The sequence below is a fragment of the Mandrillus leucophaeus genome, unplaced genomic scaffold, assembly GCF_000951045.1.
Source record: "Mandrillus leucophaeus isolate KB7577 unplaced genomic scaffold, Mleu.le_1.0 Scaffold255, whole genome shotgun sequence".
Taxonomy (NCBI): domain Eukaryota; kingdom Metazoa; phylum Chordata; class Mammalia; order Primates; family Cercopithecidae; genus Mandrillus; species Mandrillus leucophaeus.
Window position 1 is genome coordinate 2249136 of NW_012102643.1, and position 27213 is coordinate 2276348.

Sequence of the window (27213 nt, forward strand, 5' to 3'; positions counted from 1 at the left end):
AAAAAAAAAAAAAAAAAAGAAAGAAAGAAAGGAAATGCAAGGAAAGAAAACTAACATCCACCAGGTTTTCTGCTGAGCCAGGCTCTAGGAAGGTTACTAGAGTTCAAAGGAACACAAATACTTCCTCCTCTGGATACTCTTAACACTTTCTCTGTTCTCCCTCTCCACCTTTTCTGCTTTGTTTACTCATGGTATGTGCCCCTGATTAAGATAGCTAGCATTTATTTAGCACTAATGGTGTGTCATGTACCATGCCCATTTATTCTTGAAATAACCTTAAATTATTGTTTCCATTTTAGGGTGAGGAAATTGAAGCTCTGAGTGCTTAAGCGAGGGATCAATGTCATACACCTAAGAACTGACAACATGGGATGTAAACTCTTGTCTGTCAGACACAAAGGTCTAAGTACATAACGACTGGTCTATAATGCCCACCTTCCACTCTTTCATGAACACTCTACAGATTCCGTCATAGCAGCCACAGAACTGCTTCAACCTCTACTTCCTGTTAAAGAGGGTTCATAATAGTGCCAATCTGACAGGTTGTTAAGGTTAAATAAATTACCTAGAATTCAGATGACCAGCTATAAGGTTTGCCAGGTTTGAGTGGGTTCCCAGGAATGGTTTCAAAATGAGGATGGCTGGGTGTGTGGCTCACGCCTGTAATCCCAGCACTTTGGGAGCCCAAGGCAAGAGGATCACTTGGGTCCAGGAGTTCAAGATCAGCCTGGGCAACATGGTGAGACCCTGTCTCTACAAAAAAATACAAAACTTAGCTGGATGTGGTACTACCTGCCTGTAGTCCCAGCTACTCAGGAGGCTGAGGTGGGAAGATCAGTTGAGCCCAAGAGGTGGAGGCTTCAGTGAGCCTTGATTGCACCACTGCACTCCAGCCTGTGCAATAGAGTGAGACCCTGTATCAAAACAAAACAAAACAAAAAGCCAGGCATGGTGGCACATACCTGTGGTTCGAGCTACTGGGGAGGCTGAGGTGGGAGGGTCATTTGAGCCTGGAAGGTCAAGGCTGCAGTGAGCCATGATCATGCCACTGCACTCCAGCCTGAGCAACAGAGCAAGACCCTGTCTCTAAAAAAATAAATAGGTGGCCGGGCACGGTGGCTCACGCCTGTAATCCCAGCACTTTGGGAGGCCAAGGCAGGTGGGTTGTCTGAGGTCGGGAGTTTGGGACCAGCCTGGCCAACATAATGAAATCACATCTCTACTAAAAATACAAAAAATTAGCCGGGCATGGTTGTGGGCGCCTATAATCCCAGCTACTCGGGAGGCTGAGGCAGGAAATTGCTTGAACCTGGTAGGCGGAGATTGCAGTGAGTCGAGATTGCGCCATTGCACTCCAGCCTGGGCAACAAGAGAGAAACTCTCTTAAATAAATAAATAAATAAATAAATAAAAATAAATAGGCTGGGTATGATGGCTCACACCTGTAATCCCAGTACTTTGGGAGGCTAAGGCAGGCAGATCACTTGAGGGCAGGAGTTCGAGACCAGCCTGGCCAAAATGGCAAAACTCCGTCTCCACTAAAAATATAAAAATTAGCCAGGTGTGGTGGCACACGGCTGTAGTCCCAGCTACTTGGGAGGCTGAGGCAGGAGAATCCCTTGAACCCAGGAGGCAGAGGTTGCAGTGAGCCAAGATTGCACCACTGCACGGCAGCCTGGTGACAGAGCAAGACTCTGTCTCCAAAAAATAATTAATTAATTAATTAAATAAATAAAAAAGGAAATGGAACTATTTTTGTGAATCTGTGGGTTATATCAGCAAAAAAAAAAAAAAAAAAAAGACACAATGGGGAAAGTCCTAGGCAAATCAGGACGAGTTAGTCATCCTTCCTAGATGAGTGCTTGGTGCAAAATACATGCTCAGCAGACATGATTATTGCTTCCCCTTTCTTTCATCCATTTGGTAACAAACAGGTGGCAAGCACCCACTCTGTGCCCTGTCCTAGGGTCCAGGAACCCTGTAAGCAATAGGTGGAGGTGAGGGTGGGGGCAGGGGTGCTGTTCAAAGCACCTTGCTCCAAAGGTTCATTAAAAAATCCACCAATGGATTATCTGAGATCAGGAGTTGGAGATCAACCTGACCAATATGGTGAAACCTCATCTCTTCTAAAAATACAAAAATTAGGCGGGAGTGGTGGTGGGCACCTATAGTCCCAGCTACTCAGGAGGCTGAGACAAGAGAATTGCTTGGACCCAGGAGGTGGAGGTTGCAGTGAGCCGAGATCATGCCACTGCACTCCAGCCTGGGCGGCAGAGTGAGACTCCACCTCAAAAAAAAAAAAAAAAAAAAAAAAAAAAAAAAAAAAAAAAATCCACCAGCCATAAGAAATGGCAGACCTCCCTCTGGAGTGATTTCAGCTGGTGTGGTATGTTCCTGGGCTGACAGCACTTGCCTAGACTTGCTTTTCCAAGTGGGAAAGGTCTCTGGGACCTTAAGGTCCCCAGATGGTGACACAGAGACAGGTAGGGGGGCCCATAGCAAAGCCAGGCAAGGAGGTCCTGAGATGATTGTGGGTGGCAGGGAAGGGAAAAATATTCCTTGACTTTGTGCCTGGACCTGGTTGCAATAAAGGCTCAAGAGGTAGTTCCTATCATCGTGCACATTTCGCTGAAGGAAGAAACTGAGGGTCAGTGACCCAGGTGAAGTGACTTGCCCAAGATCCTGCGGGAAGACATGGGTAATTGTAATTTGAACCGAGGTCCCAGAAAAGCGGGATTGTTGGGGCTGAATGGGAGGGCTCCTGCACTTCCTTCCCTCTCCCCGGGCTTGGGTCCCCCACTTGTCCAGACAGCGGCCGGACTTGTCACGGGGCTCTATACAGCCTTTTCCACTCTCCTGGCTGCCAGCGTCCCGCCCCGTCCCCTCCCAGCCCCCAAGGGAGGAGGGGAGAGCTGCAGAGAGGAGGAGGAGGGGTCGGGGAGGCCCGGCTTTATAAGGGCGGCTGGAACAGCCCTGCCCGCCAGACCCCGTCGCCCGGATACCTTGAGCTGCCCGCCACCCCACGTGACCGCGCCGCCCCCCAGCTCCACCGCTGAGTGAGTTGGGGCGCGTCCCCATCCCGTCCACAGTCCCTCGCCGAGCCGCGTGGTGCACTGAAGCCGGGGTGGGGAGGAGAGCCGATGAAGGAGAACGCTAACATGGGGGGCTCCAGGCAGACTCTAACGGGAGAGATTTAGGACCTGAGGGAGCCGGGAGACCCGGGAGCCCACGGTCTGGTCGGCCACCTCGTCTCCTCCCCGGGCGCGAGGCCTAGGAGACCGCAAGCCACCCTCCAGGAATGCGTGTGCAGTCGTTGCCGTGGCAACGTGCAAGCCTGCGCGAGCCCACCGCTAAAGGAAAGGGGAGGTTGTTGGGGGTGTGGGGGCTGGTCCCCTGGAGGTCCAAACTCATCACGCGGCGGTAGCACGAGGGAACTGGGGACGTCCCCTCCCCCGTGTCCCAAATCCTCTGGGAGCCAGAACGCAAGTCGCATTGCCTCTCTGAGCCTCAGTTTCCACATCTGCCAAATGGAGGCAAGATTATTGGTTCCAAGTTCCCCGAAGAGTTATCTGGAGGGCCACGATCCAGGCTAGTTCCCACTTATGGCTGGACGTCCAAGGAATGGGTTTAAGCGGCTCAGATAACTCCTGCGACCCCACCCCACCCCCAGGCCCGCTCGCCATGGCCCTCTTCGGGGCTCTCTTCCTGGCGCTGCTGGCAGGCGCTCACGCAGAGTTCCCAGGCTGCAAGATCCGCGTCACCTCCAAGGCACTGGAGCTGGGTAAGGCGCAGGGGCAGACAGGGACGGATGGGAGCGGACGGGGTTGGGGTCGCCCCAGTGGGCACGGGAGCTAAGGGTTTCGCTGCTGCCTCAGTGAAGCAAGAGGGACTGCGCTTTCTGGAACAAGAGCTGGAGACCATCACCATTCCGGACCTGCGGGGCAAAGAAGGCCACTTCTACTACAACATCTCTGAGTAAGTGGGGGGCGGGGCCTCGCGATCCGGGGCGGGGCCTCGGCGGTGGAGGCGGGGCCCAAGCAATCTCGGGGTCCCGGGAGACTGGAGGCTGAGTGGGAGGGGGCGTGGCCAAATCGATGAGGCACGACTTAAGAAACCGGATGGGGCCGAAAAGATAAAGGCCAAGCCAGCCATCATAGGCGGGACCGGGCAGATGGGCGTGGCTTTGAAAACGTCGAGGGGGCCAGGAAGGAAGCAGGACCGGTAGATGTGAGGCGTGGCCGAAGAGCACCAGAAAGGTGGAGTCAAGGAACTTGCCAATAGATGAGAGTGGAGTCTTGGGCACCGGGTGGAGATAATGGGAGGGGTGGGGGAACTGAAGACTCTAAGTATGGTTTAGGATGAGGGAGGGGGAATAAGGGAATTGAGATATGAGGGCGGAGCTTAGGTGATGGAGGCAAAGTGAATGGACTCTATTAAAAGACCGGGTGAGGGAACCCCAGGGTGTGGGAGGGGTGGGGTTGCAAGCAAACAAGACTTTTTTTTTTTTTTTTCTGAGAGGGAGTCTTGCTCTGTTGCCCAGGCTGGAGTGCAGTGGCGCGATCTTGGCTCACTGCGACTTCCGCATCCCCAGCTCAAGTGATTCTCCTGCCTTGGCCTCCCGAGTAGCTATGACTACAGGCGCGTGCCACCACGCTCTGCTAAGTTTTGTATTTTTAGTAAAGACAGGGGTTTCACTATGTTGGCTAGACTTTCGAACTCCTGACCTCAAGTGATTTGCCCGCCTCGGCCTCCCAAAGTGCTGGGATTACAGGCATGAGCCACCACGCCCGGCAAACAAACAAACAAGACTTCTAAGTGATGGGGTGAAGCTCCCTTTTAACACCTGCATCAGGAAGACCTCATCTCTCAGCCACCCAAGTTCAACTTTGAGCCACCCAAGTCTAAGTTGGGTACTTGAGGGACAATGGAAGAAGTCATTCTACCCACTCCCGCTTCCCCAGACCTGGACTTGAAAGGGGAGCAGACAAATTTCCTGTGGTTGGGGGGAGTTTCCTCTTCTTGGCCCTAGATCTGACCCTGAGGCCTCCCGTAGGGTGAAGGTCACAGAGCTGCAGCTGACATCTTCCGAGCTTGATTTCCAGCCACAGCAGGAGCTGATGCTACAAATCACCAACGCCTCCTTGGGGCTGCGCTTCCGGAGACAGCTGCTCTACTGGTTCTTGTAAGGACCCAGCACCCTCAGGGGAGTGGAGAGTTGGTAGGGAGGGCTGGAAGTGCTGTGGGGCTGTGGGCAGCCCCCTTAGCCTTCCTGAGTTTAAGTTTCTTCATCTGTATAATGGGGACAAGCATACCCATTTCATAAGAGTTGATAGGAGGGTTTGGTAGGATGTGTGAAAGGAAGTGAAACCTTATTAGGAGGTATCATGATGCAAGGGGCACTGAAGACTCAACTGAGCTCCTACCTGGAGTGAATATTAACCCCCTTGGCAGCTATGATGGTGGCTACATCAACGCCTCAGCTGAGGGTGTGTCCATCCGCACTGGTCTGGAGCTCTCCCGGGATCCTGCTGGACGGATGAAAGTGTCCAATGTCTCCTGCCAGGCCTCTGTCTCCAGAATGCACGCGGCCTTCGGGGGAACCTTCAAGTAAGCCCCAGCCCCAACCCCAGCTTACCCCTTTTGAGCCCCACAGCTCATCTGCCTAGCACAATGCAAAGTGCACAGGCTTGGGAATCAGACCAACTGTGTCCAAAGCTCAGCTCTGTCACTTCCTGGCTGTGTGAACTTGGCCACATCGCTGAAGCTCGGTGCCTCAATATCCTCATTGGTAACATGGGGATAATGATAAAGCCTATTTTATAAGGTCATTGCCAGGATTATTTGTGTTGGTATATGTAAAAATATTTAGAACAAGGCTGGGTGCGGTGGCTCACGCCTGTAATCCCAGCAATTTGGGAGGTCAAGGCGGGCGAGTCATGAGGTCAACAGATCGAGGCCATCCTGGCCAACATGGTGAAACCCTGTCTCTACTAAAAATACAAAAATTAGCTGAGTGTGGTGGCGGGCGCCTGTAGTCCCAGCTGCATGGGAGGCTGAGGTAGGAGAATCGCTTGAACCCGGGAGGCGGAGGTTGCAGTGAGCCGAGATTGTGCTACTGCACTCTGGCCTGGCGACAGAGCAAGACTCCATCTCAAAAAAAAAAAAAAAAAATTTTAGAACAGCACCTGGCATATGATAAATGCATATTTAAGTGCTGGCCACTTAGATAAGAGTAATTGTGAGGACTAATATGCACAGCTGGCCATGTACTGGATTCTCAATAATTGGTGTCTCTAAATAATAATAACAAAAATAATACTTTTTTTTTTTTGAGATGGAGTCTTGTTCTGTCACCAGGCTAGAGTGCAGTGGCACAATCTCGGTTCACTGCAACCTCCGCCTCCCGGGTTCAAGTGATTCTCCTGCCTAAGCCTCCCAAGTAGCTGGGACTACAGGCATGCGCCACCATGCCCAGCTACTTTCTCTGTATTTTTAGTAGAGACAGGGTTTTGCCATATTGGCCAAGTTAGTCTCAAACTCCTGACCTCAGGTGGTCCGCCTGCCTCGGCCTACCAAAGTGCTGGGATTACAGGTGTGAGCCACTGTGCCTGGCCTATTTTTTTATTTTTGCCGCTGAGAAGGGGATACTGTTCTTGTTCTGGAAGACAGTTGGGGAAAGAAGATGATGGATTATTGCCTGGTGTTGGTATACTGTCAGTATTATTTATTCATCAAAGTGTATGCCAGGCCCTGAGGATGCAGGAAGAAGCTCAGAGCCTATCTGGAATAAAAAGCATTTGTTATCAGGGCCTGGAGAGAAGGACTAAGAAAGTGCTTTGGGGATTCAGAGGAGAGGAATCTGGGAAGACTGCCTGGAAGAGGAAGCATCTGAGCTCAGATGGGGAAATACAGGGTAGGAACGCAGAGGGTGGAAGGGTTGTAAGCGGATCAGTAAGCAGATGGATGTGGGGATGCTCAGAGCGGGTTTGAGGCAATGTGGGTGGATTCATTTGGCTGATGGGACCAGCGGGAGGTCTTGAGAATTATGCTGGAGAGGGAATTCGGGCCTGGTTCTTGGAAAACCTATGTGGAGGACCTGTTATTCAGGCTGATGCTGAGGAATCCCACTGCCACTATTTCCCTGGTCTCTGATTTCTCCTGGACCTGGACTGGGGTGGAGGCAGGTTCTGGGCTCACCCGGCCTCTCCTTTCCTCACAGGAAGGTGTATGATTTTCTCTCCACGTTCATCACCTCAGGGATGCGCTTCCTCCTCAACCAGCAGGTGTGGGCAGTGACAGGTCGCAGGGTGGCAAGGGTGGGCCTGGTCTCACTTTGAGAAGGCCCTGACTCTGGCTCCCACCTTGCAGATCTGCCCCGTACTCTACCACACAGGGACGGTCCTGCTCAACGCCCTCCTGGACACCGTGCCTGGTGAGCTGGTTGGGGGTGAGGCCAGGTGTGCAGCTGTCATGCAGCACCTCAGAGCAGGCCCCTTCCAAGCCCTGCTGTCGAACAGTCCTGGGTTCAAATGTGGCCCCTGGAGCTGACTTGCTGTGTGATTTTGGGTAAAGTGCTCATTTCTCTCTGGGCAAAGTGCTTGTTTCCTCACTTGCCTGGCAGTGCTTCCTCCTGGAGTTACCGTGAGGATTATCTGAGAGAATAGTTGTCAAGGTCCTCATTATGTGCGTGCTAATCACTGGCGTCCCATTTGTCTTCATCACCTAGCACCTAATAGGTGCTCAATTAACATGAATACATTAATTCCCTTTTTCCCTTTTTTTTTTTTTTGATATGGAGTCTCACTCTGTTGCCAGGCTGGAGTCCAGTGGCGCGATCTCAGCTCACTGCAGTGTCTACCTCCCGGGTTCAAGCGATTCCCCTGCCTCAGCATCCCGAGTAGCTGGGACTACAGGCGTGCACCACCATGTCCGACTAAGTTTTTGTATTTTAGTAGAGACAGGGTTTCACCACGTTGGCCGGGATGGTCTCAATCTCCTGACCTCGTGATCCGCCCACCTTGGCCTCCCAAAGTGCTGGGATTACAGGCATGAGCCACTGTGCCTGGCCATGAATTCCCTTTTTCTAAGCCATGACCTCTGTCTACTGTGGGGCAAAGTTATTGTCCCATCACACCCAACACACAGGCAGGGGAAGAGAAGAAGGAGGTAGGAGAAACCAAGGGAAAGGAACCCCATGCCATCTTTTTTTCCTCTTTTTTTTTTTTTTTGAGATGGAGTCTCACTCTGTCACCCAGGCTGGAGTACAGTGGTGCAATCCTGGCTCCCTGCAACCTCCACCTCCCAGATTCAAGCGATTCTCCTGCCTCAGCCTCCCGAGTAGCTGGGATTACAGGCGCCCACCACCACGCCCAGCTAATTTTTGTATTTTTAGTAGAGACGGGGTTTCACCATGGTGGACCAGGCTGGTCTCGAACTCCTGACCTCAGGTGATCTGCCTGCCTTGGCCTCCCTAAGTGCTGGGATTACAGGTGTGAGCCACAGTGCGCGGCGCCCCCATGCCATCTTTTTAGTGATTTGATGAAACCTCTGTGGTAGTAGTAATAATAATAACTAACATTAATGGGCACTTACTACACAGCAGGCCCTAAGTGCTTTCCACATAAAACTAATTTGACCCTCCTGACAACCCTGCGAGGGATGTATCCTCATTTTATGGGTGGGACTCTGAGCCTGGAGAGGTTAAGCACCTTGTCCCACATCACACAGCTGTGAGTGACTTGAGCCTCTTCCTGCAGTGCGCAGTTCTGTGGACGAGCTTGTTGGCATTGACTATTCCCTCGTGAAGGATCCTGTGGCTTCCACCAGCAACCTGGACATGGACTTCCGGGTGAGCTGCTCGGGCTGGTGTATGACCTCTGACCTCCTAACAGGACCTCTTTCTCCGCTAAGTTGTGAGATTTTACTTCCTAAAGCACAGCTCTGATGAGGCCACTCTCATTGCTGAGAATGCTATGGCTCCCTATTACTACAGAATTAGGTTCAGCCTCCTGGGTCTGGTATTTGAACCCTGTTAATCTTATCTGGCCCCACCTTTTATATCTCATCCTGTTTCTTTGCAGCTGCTCTTTCCCAAATTGGACCCTCGCTTCCCACCTCAGGGCCTTTGCTCATGCACGGTCTTTCCCCAACTCCCCTGAAGGAGCTGGACACAAATTTCTACACAAATCATCTCATTTCATTCTCTCACAACCCTGTGAGTCAGGTACTAACATCATCCTCATTTTAGGAATGTGGAGACTTACTTATAGAGGTGACATCACTTGCCCAAGGCCACATAGCTAGTGTGTAGCCACTACCTTTGGTCTCCCAGAGTAGTATAGCAGTTTCAGAGTGCAGACTTGGGAGCTAGAATCAGTCGGGTGCAGTGGCTCATGCCTGTAACCCCAATACTTTGGGAGACCCAGGCCAGAGGATCGCTTGAGCCCAGGAGTTTGAGACCAGCTAGGGCATCATAGTGAGACCTCCTTCTCTACAAAAAGAAAAAGAATGCCTGAAGTTCAAATCCTAGCTCTGTCACTGACTAGCTGCACGGCCCTAAGCATAACTTTTCAGTTGGCCAGTTTCCTAACACGTAAATGGAAATAATCTAGTAAGAAAGCACACGTAGTTAATGCAGAGTAAAGGAGTTGATCTATGTGAAGAGCTTACAGTACTTGGCACAGAAGCATGAGTATGCACACTATATGTAAATAGTAGCTGTTGTTACTGCCTCTGGCTTTCAAGACCCACTCAGATGCCACCTCTTCCATGAAACCTTTCGTGACCCTCCCTCTTCCAGTGTGACGGGCTCGCCCCCTGATAGCAGGTGTCCTCCTTTCAATGCCTTTTAAGAGATGTGCTTGTGAGTGCCCCAAGAACAGCAGCTGGGTTCCCACTGTCTCCCCACAGTGCCTAGCACAGGGCTGGGAGACACCTGCTGTCAGTCCAGGTGCCAGGCCAGTCTGCCTTGACCCTGACCATGAATGCCCCACCCCAGGGGGCCTTCTTCCCCCTGACCGAGAGGAACTGGAGCCTCCCCAACCGGGCGGTGGAGCCCCAGCTGCAGGAGGAGGAGCGGATGGTGTATGTGGCCTTCTCTGAGTTCTTCTTCGACTCTGCCATGGAGAGCTACTTCCGGGCGGGGGCCCTGCAACTGTCGCTGGTGGGGGACAAGGTATGCCAGGGCCTGTGTGTGGGATGGGCAAAAGAGGGTCTGTGACAGAGCTCACTCCCTCACTCCTGATTCCCCTGTTCAGGTGCCCCATGACCTGGACATACTGCTGAGGGCCACCTACTTTGGGAGCATTGTCCTGCTGGTGAGTGCTGGTGGGGGACAGGGATAGGGCCACCTGCACACCAGTGAGACCAGGGAGGGGTGCAGGCGGGGCCCCCAGTGGCAGCCACTCAGACAGGCCTCTGGCCTCTTGTCTTTGGCCAGTCGCCCTCGCCTTGTCATGGCTGTTCCATCTGTGAAGGAGGCTTCCCCTTCCTGCTCCTTCCTGTCCTATCTCCTTCGCAGAGCTGCTGTGAGGATTAGCGAGAACCCACACTTTGCAAGTGTGAGGGCTTTAATAATAATTAACATATACTATTGTTTATTTGTGTATTGGGGAGGAGAGTGTTACACATTTTATTTATTTATTTTTTTGAGACAGAGTCTCACTTTGTCATCCAAGTTGGAATGCAGTGGCACAATCTAGGCTCACTGCAACCTCTGCCTCCCAGGGCTCAAGCTGTTCTCCTGCTTCAGCCTCTTGACTAGCTGGAATTACAGGCTTGTGCTACCACGCCCCACTAATTTTTAAAATTTTGTTGAGACAGGGTTTCATCATGTTGCTCAGGCTGGTCTTGAACTCCTGGGCTCAAGTGGTCACCCATCTTGGCCTCCCAAAGTGCTGGGATTACAGGTGTGAGCCACTGCGCCCAGCAAAATTACAAATTTTAGAAGAAATAATTCAGTCATTATCATCATCAAATTCATGGCTAAGAAATTAAGGGCAGGGTCTCTATTGTCAGACTGCCTGGGCTTCAATCCTAGTTCTGAAACTGAATGACTGCATAACCTCTACAAGTTACTCAACCTCTCTGTGCCTCAATTTTCCCATCTCAAAAATGGGGATATGGCTGGGCATGATGGCTTATGCCTATACTCTGAGCACTTTGAGAGGTCAAGGTAGGAAAATTGCTTGAGCCCAGGAGTTTGAGACCAGCCTGGGCAACATAGTGAGACCGTGTCTCTATTGAAGAATAAATTTTTAGTCAGATCTTTTTTTTTTGGGTCGGGGGACAGAGTCTCACTCTGTCACCCAGGCTGGAGTGCAGTGGCACAATCTTGGCTCACTGCAACCTCTGCCTCCTGGGTTCAAGCAATTCTCTGCCATGGCACCCAGCCTGAAAAATAAATTTGTAAAAAATAAACAACAACAACAAAATTGGCAGTAATATCTGCCTCACGTGGTTATTATGAGGTTTTTTTTGTTTTTTTTTTGTTTTTTTTGGTGAAATGGAGTCTCTCTCTGTCACCCAGGCTGGAGTGCAATGGCGTGATCTCAGCTCACTGCAAGCTCCACCTCCTGGGTTCACGCCATTCTCCTGCCTCAGCCTCCCCAGTAGCTGGGACTACAGGCGCCCGCCACCGTGCCCGGCTAATTTTTTGTATTTTTAGTAGAGATGGGGTTTCACCGTGGTCTTGATCTCCTGACCTTGTGATCTGCCCACCTCGACCTCCCAAAGTGCTGGTATTACAGGCGTGAGCCACCATGCCCGGTCCTTATGAGGTTTAAAGGAGCCAACACATATACAGTGTTTAGAATCATGTTTGGTGAAGATTAGGCAAGTTGCATCTTATAGTATTCCTTCACTGCCTATAGAAGAAAGCACAGCAGTCTAGAGAAAGAAGATATGGCCAGGCATGGTGGCTCACGCCTGTAATCCCAACACTCTGGGAGGCTGAAGCCGGCAGATCGCTTGAGCCCAGGAGTTTGAGACCAGCATGGGCAACATGGCCAAACCCCATCTCTACAAAAAAACGAAAGCAAAAACAAAAACAAAATACAAATACAAAAATAAGCCTGGCATGGTGGCATGAACCTGTGGTCTCAGCTGTTCAGGAGGCTGATGTGGCAGGATCACTTGAGCTGAGGAGGTTGAGGCTGCAGTGAGCCATGATCATGGCACTGCACTCCAGCCTGGGCGACAGAGACTCTGTCTCAAAAAAAAAAAAAAAAAAAGAAAGGAGAGAGAGAGCAAAAATATGGCAAGTGGTCTGGGCATGGTGGCTCATGCCTGTAATCCCAACACTTTGGGAGGCCAAAGTGGGCGAATCACCTGAAGTCAGGAGTTCGAGACCAGCCTGGCCAACATGGTGAAACCCCGTTTCTACTAAAAATACAAAACTTAGCTGGGCATGGCGGCAGGCGCCTGTAATCCCAGCTACTTGGGAGACTGAGGCGGGAGAATCGCCTGAACCTGGGAGACAGAGTTGCAGTGAGCCGATATCGTGCCACTGCACTCCAGCCTGGGCAACAGAGTGAGACTCCGTATCCAAAACAGAAGACATGGCAAGGGGCTGAGATACTAATGCAAAAAGGACATCCACGAAGAGCCTGGATTGGTGATGGACCTGAATATTGAGATGTATTTAGGAAGCAGAAAGAGAAGAATACATTGCTGTTTCTTTGTGTGGCAATGGCATGAAGGCTAGATGCAGATTTGAGGGTTTTGGAAGCCAGAGCTGTCTCTGTATTTGCAATATGAGAGTCCCCAGAGGCAGAAGCTGCACCTGCCTTCGTCCTCTTCTTCCCTGGGGGCTCCACAGGAAACAGCAGGGACTTGACCCGCCCCTGCTGCTCATCCCCCAGAGCCCAGCAGTGATTGACTCCCCACTGAAGCTGGAGCTGCGGGTCCTGGCCCCACCACGCTGCACCATCAAGCCCTCTGGCACCACCGTCTCTGTCACTGCTAGCGTCACCATCGCCCTGGTCCCACCCGACAAGCCTGAGGTCCAGCTGTCCAGCATGACTATGGTATGGGTCCTGGAGTGGGGGCTGCTAGCTGGGGGTCAGGGAAAAATTGACTGTGGGTTACTGACCTTCTGGGTAACATCCTCCTCCCCATGTTCCTGCAGGACGCCCGTCTCAGCGCCAAGATGGCTCTCCGGGGGAAGGCCCTGCGCACACAGCTGGACCTGCGCAGGTATGCAGGCGCACCTCCCTGCACCTCAGTGTCTTGAGGACAATCACACCTATCCACAGGGATGTTGAGTTAAAATTCGTTCATACCTGTAAGTCACTGAGAGCTGGGGTCTATCTTTGTTAATGCATGCTAAAGTGCTTTGGTAAAATCTAACTCCTCTGCATTCTCACATGTCCCAGAGGCAGGCAGGGCAGGTATTATGAGAGATGAACAAATGGGTCCAGCAATGTTAAATAACATGCCCACAGTCACACAGCAAAGATCAGAACATGGGTTTTGACAAAAACCTCAGCACAACACGGCTTTGTGACCTTGAGGCCATTTTATCTTTCTTTTTAAAAAATGTTATTATTCTTTTTTTTTTTTTTGAGGAGTTTCGCTCTTGTTGCCCAGGCTGGAGTGCAATAGCGTGATCTTGGCTCACTGCAACCTCCGCCTCCCAGGTTTAGGCAATTCTCCTGCCTCCGCTTCCTGAGTAGCTGGGATTACAAGTGTGCGCCACCACGCCCGGCTAATTTTTGCATTTTTAGTAGAGATGGGGTTTCATCATGTTGGTCAGGCTGGTCTCGAACTCCTGACCTTAGGTGATTCACCTGCCCCGGCCTCCCAAAGTGCTGGGATTATAGGTATGAGCCACTGCGCTCGGCCTTATTTTATTTTTATTGTATTTATTTATTTTTGAGACAGAGTCTCACTCTGTTGCCCAGGCTGGAGTACAGTGATGCAACAATAGCTCACTGCAGCCTTGACCTCCTGGGTTCAAGTAATCCTCCAGCCTCAGCCTCCCGAGTAACTGGGACTACATGCATGCACCACCATGGCTGACTATTTTATTTTTTGTAGAGACAGGGTCTCACTTTGTTGCCCAGGCTGGTCTCCAATTCTTGGGGCTCAAGTGATTGTCCCACCTCTGCCTCCCAAAGTGCTGGGATTATAGCCATGAGCCACCGCACCCAGCCCATTTTGTCTTTCTAGGCCTCATTTTCTCCATGTGTTTAATACAGGTAAAAGTAGCATCTGCCTTCTAGGGCTGTGCTGTCCAATATGGTAGATACTAACCACATGTGACTATTTACATTTAAATTAATTATAATTAAAGTTTTTCAGTTGTACTAAGCCACATTTCATTAGCCACATGTGGCTAGTGACTACCACAGTGGACAATGCAGATACAAAACATTTTATAGAAAATCTGACTGGACAGTGCTGTTCTAAGGTTAAAGGAGATAATGTAGGTTAGGACCCTAGATTTTAGAGGCAAGTTCTGACACTTCCCAGCTGTGTGACTTCAGGCAAATTACGTAACCTTGTGGGGCCTCATTTTCCTCATCTATAAAGTACAAATCGTAATAGTGCCCACTCCTTAGGCTTGTTATGAGGACTGAACCAGTTGGTACTGTATTTTAAAACAGTTTACTAATATTACCTTTTTTTTTTTTTTTTTTTTTTTGAGTCTCGCTCTGTCGCCCAGGCTGGAGTGCAGTGGTGCAATCTCGGCTCACTACAAGCTCCGCCTCCCGGGTTCACGCCATTCTCCTGCCTCAGCCTCCCGAGTAGCTGGGACTACAGGCGCCCACCACCACACCCGGCTAATTTTTGTTGTATTTTTTAGTAGAGACAGGGTTTCACTATGTTAGCCAGGATGGTCTTGATCTCCTGACCTTGTGATCCACCTGCCTCGGCCTCCCAAAATGCTGGGATTACAGGCACGAGCCACCGCGCCCAACCTACTAATATTAACTTTTTAAACACGTTGGCTGGGTGCAGTGGCTCACACCTGTGATCTCAACACTTTGGGAGACCAAGGCAGGTAGATCACTTGAGGCCAGGAGTTCGATACCAGCCGGAGCTACAAAGTGAGATCCCGTCTCCACAAAAAAATTTACAAGTTAGCCAGTCATGGTGATGCACGCCTGCGGTCCCAGCTACTTGGGAGCCTGAGGTGGGAGGCTGACTTGAGCCCTGGAGGTCAAAGCCACTGTGAGTTAAATTGCACCACTGCCCTCCAGTCTGGGCAACACAGTGAGACGCTGTCTCAAAAATAAATAAAAAGAAAAAAGAAAATAAATACGCTTAGTGTCTGACAGGAACTAAGCAATGTGAGTTTTGTTACATAAAATAAATAACACCTGCAAAGCTACCAGCAGAAGTCTGGCACATTAGAAGTGCTCAATAAATAAAAAGTTGCAGCCTTGGAGAAAAGGAAACCCAAGTGGCAGCCATAACTGGCCCGAGGATACTTGGAAAGTTGTAGCACCTGGAAAGGTGCCTACGTGGGGCATCTGAGCCTGCAACTCAGGCCCTTCTGGCAGGTAGGCCTGGGTGGTCTGAGGAAGGGGAGCTTCCAGGCTTCCTGCCCACAGGGCTCCTTTCTCTCCTACAGGTTCCGAATCTATTCCAACCATTCTGCACTGGAGTCGCTGGCTGTGAGTGGGGAAGGGTGGGTGGGCTGGGCTGGGTTCGTGAGATCCTGATCCTCACCATTCCCTCCTCATATAACTGCTCACCCATGGGCAACTAAACCCACCCCTGACTGGCTGCCCTGTTTCCCCCCTTGCCCCCCCAGCTGATCCCCTTACAGGCCCCTCTGAAGACCATGCTGCAGATCGGGGTGATGCCCATGCTCAACGGTAAGGCTGGGGTGTGAGGACGGAGGAAGAAAGGAGGGGTGAACTGGGCGGGCCCAGACTGAGCGGGGTGCTCCCACCCACAGAGCGGACCTGGCGTGGGGTGCAGATCCCACTACCTGAGGGCATCAACTTTGTGCGTGAAGTGGTGACGAACCATGCGGTGAGTGGGGGCAGGATGGGGAAGGAGGGCAGGGCCTTCCCCTCTCTCTATAGTTCCCCAGTGCCCTCCACTACCTGACCCCAGCTCCCCCATTACCAGCCGTCCCCTCCCGTTTTAATCTTAGACTCCTAAAAGCCTTTGCACACACGGTGACTTCTCCTTGGAGCACTCTTCTCCCATCCCAATACCTACTAATCGTTCAGGTCTTAGCTCAGAGGTCACCTTCTCCAAGAAGCCCTCCTTGACACCCATAGTCTACACTCCTACAACCTCATTTTAGCACCTTGACATGGAATTATCCATTAGATTGAGTCCCTGAAAGACAAAGACTCTGTCTCTTGATCTCTAAACGCTGGCCTCAGTAACTGAATGAATAAATGAGGCTCCGCTGTCCCCCACACAGGGCTTCCTCACCATCGGGGCTGATCTCCACTTTGCCAAAGGGCTGCGAGAGGTGATTGAGAAGAACCGGCCTGCCGACATCGGGGCGTCCACTGCCCCCCCACCCTCCACAGCAGCTGTGTGAGCCCCCAACCCCCACGCTGGCAGCTGTCATTCAGGACTCCAACCGCTCTCAGCCCCTTTTCCCACATTCATAGCCTGTAGTGCCCCCTCTAACCCCCAGTGCCACAGAGAAGACTGGGTTTGAAGCTATACCCAATTTAATTCCATAATCAGTCAATCCATCAATTACAGTCCGTCCACCACCTCCCTGTGGGCTGTCCTGAGCTGTGTTGGGTTCCTGGGATGGGATCACTGCATCATAAAGGGCATTCTTTAAGCAGAGAGGGGGCCAGGCCACCCCATTCAGGAACTGTTATGGGAATAAAGTGCTCACTTGCCCCCAGGCTGTCTATGGGAGACCCTGGCCCAGTCTGGGATGCACAGGGCTGTGGGAAGGGGGCAGTCCTGAAGGCAGAACCTGGCCTGTAGGGGCACTTTGCTTAGAAGAAGACTCTCCTAGCAGGAGTGGCTGGGAGGGGCTGCATCAGGCCGTGGAGCTGGTTGCTGTGGTCCTCAGTATGGCTGCTTGTTCAGGAAGCGGGAGAACATGGTGAAGGCAGCGAGGGGCTTGTCGGTGGGAACCATGTGGCCGGCGCCCTGAGGAGCAATGTTCGTGAGCTCCTGACCCCCACCATTCCCTCCTCCCCATATAACTGCTCACCCGTGGGGAATTCCTTCATCCCAAGCCCTTTATTCTTCCCAGAACCCTCCCCACCCCTCTCTAAAAAAGCTTGCCCATACAGGGGCCAGATGGTAACCCATGACCCAGCCTAAAAGGCAGCCAGAGGGAAAGGACGGGTGGGTCCTGCTCCTTCGCCTCCGGCCCAGTTATCCCTCAGCAGGCCCAGTCCCTACCTTGATGGTGAGAAAGGCGATGTGGGAGAACTCCTTCACGAAACCGGCAATCTGCTCCCCGCTGTCCCCATACTTCACTAACCAGGGCCGGCGCTGCACCTCCATCTGCCCCATCAGGAAAGACATCAGCCTACAGCAGCTGCATCCTTGCTCACAGCTACCAGCAAGACCTTAGGGCTGGGAATTCCTCCACACTTGCCCTCTGTGGACCAGAGCCAGGTAGCCAGCCAGCCACTCCCAGGCATACCCGCCCCTGATCCTCCACAGCAGCCCCTATCCAGGGCCAGGAATCTCTGTCTTACCTTCTGGTTGAGGGAATCCACAAACCACTCATCCCCCATGAAATTGCAGGCCATGTCTACATCTCCATTATATAACAGGATCTGGTATTTCTAAAGCAGGACGGGGTGAAAATGAGTGGTGTGGAACAAGCCCAGGCTTTAGCCCTTCCCTAGTTCAAGGCCTACCCCTCAGGGAATTCAAGGGGCCGAGCCAGATAGCACGAACCAGGGAATTCTCATGTTTTCTGATGACTTACTGCATGTCCAGTATTCTACTAAATGTTTTACCTATGAGGTAGATATCAGTATCTACCATTATCCCCATTTTACAGATGGGGAACCTGAGGCTCATATTTAAGAAATTTGCCCAAGATTATGTGGCTAGTACAGGAACTTGCACCCAGGCCATGTGACTCCAGAGCCCATGCTATGAACCACTGTGCTGGACAGAACCTGGTCCTAACCTGGCTCTGCCAGTGCCTCCTATATCACCTTGGACAAGGTCTCCTTCCACCCTGGACCTCAGCTAGCCCATTTTTGGCATGAATGAAGCTCTTCTCACCCTTAAGGCTCCTTGGCTGATCCAGACCACTTGGCCTCCTATAGCAGTGCAGCATGGGTGGGGACAAACCCAGGTTCAAATTCTGACCCCACCAGTCACAGTACCCGGGGCTTCACCTTTCGGAGTTTCAGCTTCCCTTGTCCTGACAGGAAGTCTAAAGGGTCCCCAGCTTGCTGTGCTACTCTGGGGTCCTAAGGCTGCTGGTGGATCCAGCTGTGCTGTCCCCACTCACCTGTGAGCTAAGCAGCTTCAGATACTGGGAGTTCATGCTTCGGTAGAGACGGCGGTACTTTAAGTTTACCAGAAAGCTGCCGGGAACATACGCGCAGGCCCCAGGAAGACCAGGTAGGGGCGAAAAGTAGTCAACAGATCAGACCTTCTCTCCTATCTCCAAGCTCCAACCCAGAAAGCAGACAGCTGGGTTCCACTCCTCTTTTTGGGGGGCCACCTCTCTAGGACTGACCTGGATGATGGGCTGGGATTCAGAGAGCCTCAACTCATCCCCATTTAGAAATGTACAGGGATGCCAGGTGCGGTGGCTCACACCTGTAATCCCAGCACTTTGGGAGACCGAGGTGAGTGGATCACGAGGCCAGGAGTTCGAGACCAGCCTGACCAACATGGTGAAACCCCATTTCTACTAAAAAAAAATACAAAAATTAGCCAGGCATGGTGGTACATGCCTGTAATCCCAGCTACTCAGAAGGCTGAAGCAGGGAGGCGGGAGGCAGAGGTTGCAGTGAGCAAGATTGCACCACTGCACTCCAGCCTGGGCAACAGAGTAAGACTCCATCTCAAAAAACAAAAAAACAAAAAAACAAAAAAACACCTACAGGGACACGTTTTGGTTGTTACAGGGACTGGGATGCATCTGGCATTTAGTGTCTAGGGGCCAGCAGGTGTGGGAGTCACAACATATAACAAGGTAGAGTGTGAGCACTGACCAATCAAAATGGACCTGAGCAGCCCCAGATGGGCCCAGTGTCACCCTTTTACTTGCGGTGGCGGGGGGCTCACAGGAGATTGGACATGGAAATAATAGTTTGTTGTTGTTTGAGATGGAGTTTCACTCTTGTTGCCCAGGCTGGAGTGCAGTAGCATGATCTTGGCTCACTGCGACCTCCACCTCCCGGGTTCAAGCGATTCTCCTCCCTCAGCCTCCTGAATAGCTAGGATTACAGGCACCCACCACCACACCTGACTAATTGTGTATTTTTAGTAGAGATGGGGTGTTACCATGTTGGCCAGGCTGGTCTCGAACTCCTGACCTCAGGTGATCCGCCCACCTCAGCCTCCCAGAGTGCTGGGATAACAGGCATGAGCCACTGCGCCAGGTCAGAAGTAATAGTTATTAACCAATATGGTGGCTGGGTGGGTAATCTCAGCACTTTGGGAGGCCAAGGAGGGAGGATTGCTTGAGACCAAGAGTTCAAGACCAACCTGGACAACATAGTGAGACCCTGTCTCTACAAAAAATTTTTTAAAAAATTAGCCAGGAATGGTGGCATGTGCCTGTAGACCCAGCTACTCAGGAGACTAAGGTCGGAGGATCGCTTGAGCTAGGAGGTTGAGGCTGTAGTGAACTGTGAAACAACAACCAATGTGGCTATGTAATGAATTGGGGCTGGGTGGGGTGGCTCAAGCCTGTAATGCCAGTACTTTGGGAGGCTGAGGTGGGCGGATCACTTGAGCCCCAGAGTTCAAAACCAGCCTGGGCAATATGGTAAAACACCATCTCTACAAAAAAATACAAACATTAGCCGGGGGTGGTGGTGTGCGTCTGTAGTCCCAGCTACTGAGGAGGTGGGAGGATTACTTGAGCCCATGAGTTCGAGGCTGCAGTGAGCTGTGATCACGCCACTGCACTCCAGCCTAGGTGACAGAGTCTCAAACAAAAACATTTAAATTTTGTCTCAAACAAAAACATTTAACATTTAAAAAAGAAAAAAGAATTGGCTGTCAATCCACTGAGGGGTCAGGGATGGATGTTAAACATCCTGTACAGCTCATCTCATCAAGAAACCCTACACAGAAGATCCCTGGGAACCTGCTGATGCCCACAAGCCCCAGCAACCCACCACCCCAAGTCACAGGTGGCCACAGAGCCTCACTTGCACATGTCCCATTGCGGCAGCTGTTCCGGGATGTGGAGGGCCTTCCGCACGTACGGGTTGTTGAGGTAGGTGGAAGCAGCTGTCGTGTTGGTGCAGGGGGGGTCCATGCGCACTTTGTCCCCTGAGCGCAGCAATGCCTGGAGGGCACACACAGAGGGTCAGGGCCTCTGCTTCCCTGCCCCTGCCCCCGTCCCCACCTCACCAGGAGGAAGCCCACGCCCTTGCACACCTGATGCCACGTCCGCTTGAGTGGCAGGCGAGTGAAGATGTTGCCCAAATCCTGGACCACAACAGTGTCCTTCTCATACCTGCATGTGAGGTGGGGGGATGGGTGGAGCCTCCAGATGGGGCTGGGGTTGGCCCCAGGGGCACCCAGCAGCACCTACCTAAAATGGCTGGGCACCCCTCCAGCACAAGGGGCATAGAGGTTGTAGATGTTGAGGCCAGAGTTGCCCACGATGCGGGCCACTTCCTGAAGCTGCAATGATACACCGAGCCACCATGCTTTACAGATCCCTAGCCTCTCCACAACCCCACCAAGTTGTCCCAAGATTTATTGCTCTTGAATTTCACCTCTTCACCCACTTTTTTTTCACAGGTAGGGAAACTGAGGCTCAGTGGCAGTTATCTTCCCAGCCCTAGGTCCAAATCCTAGCATCACTGCCTCCCAACACTGACTTCAGACAGTGATTTCAAAATTCATGGCCCTCAGGTTTCCTTATCTGGAAAATGTGGGTAGTACGATCTTATTTGAGGGGGAATCTTGAAGCTTAAGTAATCTACATAGACACAGTTCAGCACAGTGCCTGCCACACTGCAGGTGTTTGATAAATGTGAAGAAGTCCTTTCTCCCTCACACAGGTTATGGGATTTGCCGCCATAGGAGGTGGTGATGGGAATACACACTTAGACACATGTCCCAGAGAACACTAAATTGCTTAAAGGTGCAAGAAGGCAATGAGGGATGGAGAACAAGGAGTCCCCAAGGAGGGAATGTGGTCTCATTCTTGGGATTAGGGATGGGAGGGCTGATGCAGAGTGACGGCAGAACCTCACATTGGTCACGCATTCCGGGTCTTTGTTGTCATAGAAGTTACACTTGTTTTGAGAGCAGCAGTGGGTCTGGAGAGAAGACCAAAGCCTGTAGGAGATGAGAGTGAAAAGTGCATCAGCCTCTGGTGGGAAGAGGAGGGCAGAGGAGGCGAGCATATCCCCACCTCCCACCAACCTCCCTGACCCTAGGAGACTAGGAAAGGTATCACAGGTTGTGGTCTGCATGTCACCTAAGCTAGCTCCCAAAGAGGTGCCCCAGGGTCATACAGACAGGCCTCCTTAGTTCCTTTAAAATCTGATCTCTGGCTGGGCGCCGTGGCTCACGCCTGTAATCCCAGCACTTTGGGAAGCCAAGGTGGGCAGATCATTTGAGGCCAGGAGTTCGCGTCTAGCCTGGCCAACACAGCAAAATCCCATCTCTACTAAAAATACAAAAAAAATTAAGCAGGTGTGGTGGTACGTGCCTGTAGTCCCAGCTGCTTGGGATGCTGAGGCACAAGAATTGCTTGAACCTGGGAGGTGGAAGTTACAGTGAGCTAAGATCGCGCCACTGCACTCCAGCCTGGATGACAAAGTGAGACTCTGTCTCAAAAAAAAAAAAAGAAAAAAAAGAAAAATCTGATCTCTATTCTTTGGCCTTTCAGCACTGTGTTCTTTCTGCAACCCACCTGCTGCTCATAAACCTGGGCTGGGCCTGTCATATCATGTGCCTGGAGGACAGACTCGAGATCATGTGACCCTAGAGATTGCCCAATTGCCCTATCCCATACCTGTTCCCCAGAAGGCCATGGTAGTAGGCAAAGTAGACCAGGGAGTTGTCATTCTGCTCATAGGAGGAGAGTCCATTGCCCACAGCCAGCCCCTGTGAAACACCCAGGGCGCTCAGCTCATGTGGAGGGCGAAGAGGAGGAGCCTCCCTTACCCTAACACCCAGACCTTCAGCAATCCGGAAGCTGAAACCCAGGGTGGTTTATGGGGGCAGTTGGGTGTGGGAGGTCACTCAATGCAAAGCACGGAGCTGGCAGCCTGACAGATGAGTTTCCTGTTGTGGGAGGCACACTAGACAGACCTAGGGCAGCTGGTGGTGGGGAGGGTATGCAGGGAGCTGGGTTGGATGGGGCTGTTGACCAGTCTGACCTTGCTAACTGCAAGGCCACAGCCTCAAGGTGCCTCCCTTCCCTCCTGCAGCTGCCCTGCACCTGAAGGTTCATGCCGGGGTCCTGCATGACCAGCACGGCCAGGGTGGGGATGTAGATGCCAGCATAGCTCTCCCCGGTCAGGAAAAGTTTGTTGTTCTTGTACTCCGGAAAGAGATGGAAGAAATCTTGAAGGGCCTCAAAATTGCTCTGGGCGACCTGGGGATGGGAGAGCAAGACAGAGGGAATCAGGAAGCTTTGGTATTTGAACTGGAAAGAACTTCAGAGATAATGACATCAACCCACCCTGTTTGTGTAAGAGGAAGTGACTGGCCACCATACCACAAGCATATGACAGAGCGAAAAGTGGACTCCAAGGCCATGCTCTCTCTCCCAGCATCATGCCATGGATGGAGGACTGGGGAGCCTGGGGCAGATGGGCAGGCACCGGACTCACCTCAGTGTCATTAGTTGCATAAAACTTGTCATCAGAGTAGGAGAAGCCCACCCCAGCTGGGGACTCCAGATATAACACATTAGCAATCTAGAAGGGAGGGAAAAATTAGTCAACTGCCACCCCATCCAAGTGCCCAGACACCCCCACAGGACCCACAGCTCCAGCTATACCAGATTCCAAGAATAGGGGTTGTACTCCAGGGTGACACCATCTGGCTGGACCTGAGGAGGAAAGAGATGGCTGAGTAAGTCCCAAGGGCCAGCTGGGTGGAGGGAAAGGGCCACCGTGAGAGGCACTTTACGTGTGGGCAAAACCCCTGAGAGGTACAAGCAGCAAAGCCAATGGCATAGAGGAAAATCCCAAGACTTAGAAGGAAGGAAACTTTCTGGAAAATCACAAAGTCCGTTTCTCCCTTTCCCCAGCCTTTTGCTTTAGGAACTGTGCTTTACCCCTGCTGTCCACTCACCAGGAAGGGGCCATGCTCTGTGAGGAGCCCATCTAGGGAGCTGCAGCCGGGACCCCCATTGAGCCAAAGCACCACAGGGCTGTTCTCGGGATCCTTCTGGGACTCCACAAACCTGGGAAGGGGTGTCAGGGCAGTGTTGGTGCAGTTGCAGGGGTCCTTTCCAGCCCTCCCGGCTCCCAGGCGTCCTCAGGGGTCTGCAGAACTACTCCCCACCCCTCATCCGTCATCTCTCCTCCCAGTCCCGCCCGGGAGGCAGGGCGGCAGACCAGTAGTGGAGGTGCTTGGAGCCGGAGCCTTTGAGGTAGCCGGAGTACTGGCGGAAGGACGGCTGCTTGGCCAGCCCGGGGAGGCGCTGGATCTCGTCCTGGTCCGGGGCTGCCTCGCCTCGGGGCGCCCAGGACACTAGCAGCAGCAGCAGGAACAGCAGCGGCGGCGCGGCTCGGATCATCTACGGGAGGCAGAAGAGGGGCTGTTGCCTCGCTCCTCAGCGCTTCCGTGAAGCAGCACCCGGGGAGGAGCTGGCGGCGCCTCCGCCAGGGAAGCCCCGACCCCAGCGCCAGCTCCCACTCTCAAGCCTCCTCTACCGCGCACCGATCCCGGGCTCGGGGATCCCCTCCAGCCTTCGGTGCCAGCTCACCTCTGCTCCCCCGTGTCCTTGCTCTCCAGGAGGCGTCCGGGGACTGGAAGTCATGTGTACTCCGAGTCACGTGAACTCCGGCGCCACGTGACAGTCTTCCCCCCGCCCTTTCTTTGGTCCCTACCGGCCTGGGGGGCGGTGGCGGTCAATGCCGGGTCAAGGTCCGCGGGCCTCGCGGATCGTAGCCCGGGCGCACGCGATCAGATGATCCGGGTGTGGATGGCCAAGTTCTAGGAGGGATGGCTGAGCAAGCGGCGCTAGGACCCCCGGGCAGAGGCTCGGGGAAGGGAGGCAGGGGGGAAATGCCTTACAAGGTCCCCTTGCGGTCACCATCTGAGCCCGCCGCCCAAAATAGCCCCCGGCGCCCGCCAGCCTGCCTTATGGCCGAGAGATGGCTGCTGCCTCCGAGCCCGTGGATTCGGGTGCACTCTGGGGACCTGCCCGTCCGGAGCCCCCTCCCACCCGCTTCCATTGGGTGCACGGTGACAACATCCGCGTGGACCCCTCTGGGATGCGGGCCACACGCGTGGAGAGCTTCGCCCACGGCGTGTGCTTCAGCCGTGAGCCCCTGGCCCCGGGCCAGGTCTTCCTGGTCGAGATCGAAGAGAAAGAGCTGGGCTGGTGCGGACATCTGCGTCTCGGTCTGACGGCGCTGGACCCCGCCAGTCTGGCCCCCGTTCCCGAGTTTTCTCTGCCCGACCTAGTCAACCTGGGCCACACCTGGGTCTTCGCCATCACGCGCCACCACAACCGCGTGCCCCGGGAGGGCCGCCCGGAGGCCGAGGCAGCGGCCCCCAGCCGACCTCCAACCCTCCTGGTGGAACCATATCTGCGCATTGAGCAGTTTCGCATTCCCCGGGACCGCCTGGTGGGCCGCAGTCGGCCAGGGCTCTACAGCCATCTCTTGGACCAGCTCTATGAGCTGAACGTGCTGCCTCCGACGGCGCGCCGTAGCCGCCTGGGCGTCCTCTTCTGCCCGCGCCCCGATGGCACGGCCGACATGCACATCATCATCAACGGCGAGGACATGGGCCCCAGCGCCCGGGGGCTGCCAGCTGCGCAGCCCCTCTACGCGGTGGTGGACGTGTTTGCTTCCACCAAGAGCGTGCGCCTTGTCCAGCTCGAGTATGGCTGTAGGTATCCCTGGGCAGCGACCCCTCCTGGCGCAATGTGGGGACAGGAATCTGCTAGGGCTCGTAGCCAGTGTGCTAGGCCTCCGTCTGTCCAGCACTAGTTTAAGAGTGGGAGAATCTAGCTTCAAATTACACTTCTGCTTGTGATCTTGCACAAGCCTCTACCTGGTTTTGGGCCTTGGTACCCATCTTGGCTGATGGATTAAGATGCCCTACAAGTTCGCTTTTAGTTTTGAGAATGTTTCCTGTATTCACCTAGGGCAGGGATTCTAAACTGATTTTAGATATTAGGGGCCTCTTTGAGAATTGTTTGCCCTTTTCTTAGAAACATGCTTGGCCGGGCATGGTGTCTCACACCTGTAATCCCAGCACTTTGGGAGGCCGAGGCAGGCGGATCATTTGAGGCCAGGAGTTTGAGACCAGCCTGGCCAACATGATGAAAGTCTGTCTCTACTAAAAATACAAAAATTAGCTGGGTGTGGTGGCATGTGCCTATAATCCCAGCTATTCGGGAGGCTGAGGCAGAGAATCACTTGAACCTGAGAGGTGCAGGTTGCAATGAGCCGAGATCTCACCAGTGCACTCCAGCCTAGGCAACAGAGTGAGACTCTGAAAAAGAAAAAAAAAAAGAAAGGAAGGAAGAGAGAGAGAGAGAAGGCAGGCAGGCAAGGAAGGGAAGGGAAGGGGAGGGGAGGGGAGGGAAGCGAAGCTCAAGCCTGGGCAACAAAGTGAGACCCCTTCTGTACAAAAAATTAAATAATTATCTGGGCATGGTGGTGCATGCCTGTAGTCCCAGCTATTTGGGAGGCTAAAGCAGGAGGATCGCTTGAGCCCAAGAATTGAAGGCTGCACTTCACTGACCACTGCACTTCAGCCTGGGTGACAGAGCAAGACCCTCTCTCTTTAAATAAAAAAAAGAAAGAAACACGCTTATAGACTTGGGCATATTGGCTTCGAGGAAAAACAAACCCCAGACTGAGAGCTTTTTAATGCTGAGGTATGATTCATTATAGCCCTGGTAAGCATTGTAGTTATACCTCTGATCACATTTCATGAATTCAGTGCACCAGAACCCTCTTTGTGCCAGGCCTGTACTGGAGGCTGCAGTTGCACAGGCAAATCAGACACTACTCCTGCCCCCAGAAGCTGCTAAGTGAACGAGGATGGGATTGTGCTGTGTTATGATATAAACAGGGTTGCAGCTTTGTGATAGCCCTTGGGAAGAGGTGCTTCTCTCAGCCCCATGAACAGCTCCATGAAGCAGACTGGGCCCAGAGAGCAGTAAGGACTTGCCCACATTTAATGGCAAAGTGAGGACCATGACCTAGATCTGGGTCTTGGCCTCAGACCCACCCTCCAGTTCAGTTTGCCTTTCACAGTCTTCTTCCCACAGTGCCGTCCCTGCAGACTCTGTGCCGCCTAGTGATACAGAGAAGCATGGTGCACCGGCTGGCCATTGATGGGCTCCACCTGCCCAAAGAACTTAAGGATTTCTGCAAGTATGAGTGAAGACCCGCAGCGCACCGAAGCAGAGCTGCATCCTGGGGCCTCAGACCTGTGGCTGGCTGGTCTGAAGTTGGCCATATTGCTGACAACCAGGACCAGAAATAAACAGCCAATGCTGACATCTTGATCATTGGAAGGTCTCCTTGCCCTCCAGCCTAGGAGAGGCACTTCGTTTAGAATCACTGCAGGTCAGCAGGTCGGAGCAAGAGAGCAGGGGTTCCTAGGCTGGCTGCTTGTTAGAGTCATCTTAGGATACGTAAAGAGGGCTGGTGTCCCACATCCCATCCCTAGGGATTTGTATTTGATTTGTTGGGAAATTAGGCCTAGACATTGTTTTTTGTAAAAGCTTCTCAAGAGATTCTCATGTACAGCCAGGGTTGAGAAGTATGTCCCTAGAATAGAGGTTCCAACTTTGTCATATATTATAATCACTTGAGGAACTTTGAAAAATACCAATACCTGGCCTGTAATCCCAGCACTTTGGGAGGCCGAGGCGGGCGGATCACTTGAGGTCAGGAGTTTGAG

At 52.6% G+C, this 27213-nt stretch overlaps 3 protein-coding genes across 9 annotated transcripts in view; 2 read left to right on the forward strand and 1 right to left on the reverse strand.

The window, feature by feature from the left end:
• Nucleotides 1–2767: 2767 nt before the first annotated feature.
• PLTP (phospholipid transfer protein) lies at nt 2768–16694 on the forward strand. 5 transcript variants are annotated; one of them, XM_011983789.1, is made up of 16 exons: nt 2768–3056; nt 3671–3781; nt 3876–3975; nt 5054–5182; nt 5452–5607; nt 7220–7283; nt 7369–7432; nt 8757–8848; nt 9998–10174; nt 10257–10316; nt 12861–13025; nt 13127–13194; nt 15578–15620; nt 15761–15824; nt 15908–15984; nt 16388–16693. In XM_011983789.1, exons 2-16 carry the CDS (start codon nt 3682–3684, stop codon nt 16508–16510), a joined length of 1482 nt encoding a protein of 493 aa, XP_011839179.1. In that variant the 5' UTR covers nt 2768–3056; nt 3671–3681; the 3' UTR covers nt 16511–16693. The 5 variants fall into 5 exon arrangements, with proteins under 5 accessions (XP_011839179.1, XP_011839180.1, XP_011839183.1 ...); XM_011983790.1 differs by lacking the exon at nt 5452–5607; XM_011983788.1 differs by having other exon boundaries at nt 2989–3781; nt 15776–15824; nt 16388–16694.
• On the reverse strand, nt 16629–24480 carry CTSA (cathepsin A). 3 transcript variants are annotated; one of them, XM_011983785.1, is made up of 15 exons: nt 24050–24480; nt 23679–23860; nt 23413–23524; nt 23117–23167; nt 22947–23033; nt 22553–22708; nt 22124–22215; nt 21357–21441; nt 20687–20778; nt 20530–20608; nt 20298–20437; nt 18419–18494; nt 17646–17735; nt 17344–17448; nt 16629–17085 (listed from the first exon to the last, which is right to left on the reverse strand). In XM_011983785.1, exons 1-15 carry the CDS (start codon nt 24101–24103, stop codon nt 17002–17004), a joined length of 1485 nt encoding a protein of 494 aa, XP_011839175.1. In that variant the 5' UTR covers nt 24104–24480; the 3' UTR covers nt 16629–17001. The 3 variants fall into 3 exon arrangements, with proteins under 3 accessions (XP_011839175.1, XP_011839177.1, XP_011839176.1); XM_011983787.1 differs by having other exon boundaries at nt 24004–24480; XM_011983786.1 differs by lacking the exon at nt 23117–23167.
• Nucleotides 24092–27213, forward strand: part of NEURL2 (neuralized E3 ubiquitin protein ligase 2) — a 34409-nt gene continuing 31287 nt past the window's right edge. The window contains exons 1-2 of the mRNA XM_011983784.1: nt 24092–25182; nt 26576–27185. Of these exons, the coding sequence (XP_011839174.1) occupies nt 24441–25182; nt 26576–26691 (858 nt within the window). The 5' untranslated portion in view covers nt 24092–24440 and the 3' untranslated portion in view covers nt 26692–27185. The remainder of the gene's footprint in view (nt 25183–26575; nt 27186–27213) is intronic.

Excerpts from the sequence above, each read along its gene's own strand:
- PLTP (XM_011983788.1), top strand. The coding sequence starts at position 3,622 with ATGGGTTTAAGCGGCTCAGATAACTCCTGCGACCCCACCCCACCCCCA. Across the intron at positions 7,433-8,756 it reads CCTCCTGGACACCGTGCCTG|TGCGCAGTTCTGTGGACGAG; the intron begins GTGAGCTGGTTG and ends CTCTTCCTGCAG. Across the intron at positions 8,849-9,997 it reads ACCTGGACATGGACTTCCGG|GGGGCCTTCTTCCCCCTGAC; the intron begins GTGAGCTGCTCG and ends GCCCCACCCCAG.
- CTSA (XM_011983785.1), bottom strand. The coding sequence starts at position 24,103 with ATGACTTCCAGTCCCCGGACGCCTCCTGGAGAGCAAGGACACGGGGGA. Across the intron at positions 23,034-23,116 it reads ACCCCTATTCTTGGAATCTG|ATTGCTAATGTGTTATATCT; the intron begins GTATAGCTGGAG and ends CCTCCCTTCTAG. Across the intron at positions 20,438-20,529 it reads TCAAGCGGACGTGGCATCAG|GCATTGCTGCGCTCAGGGGA; the intron begins GTGTGCAAGGGC and ends TGTGCCCTCCAG.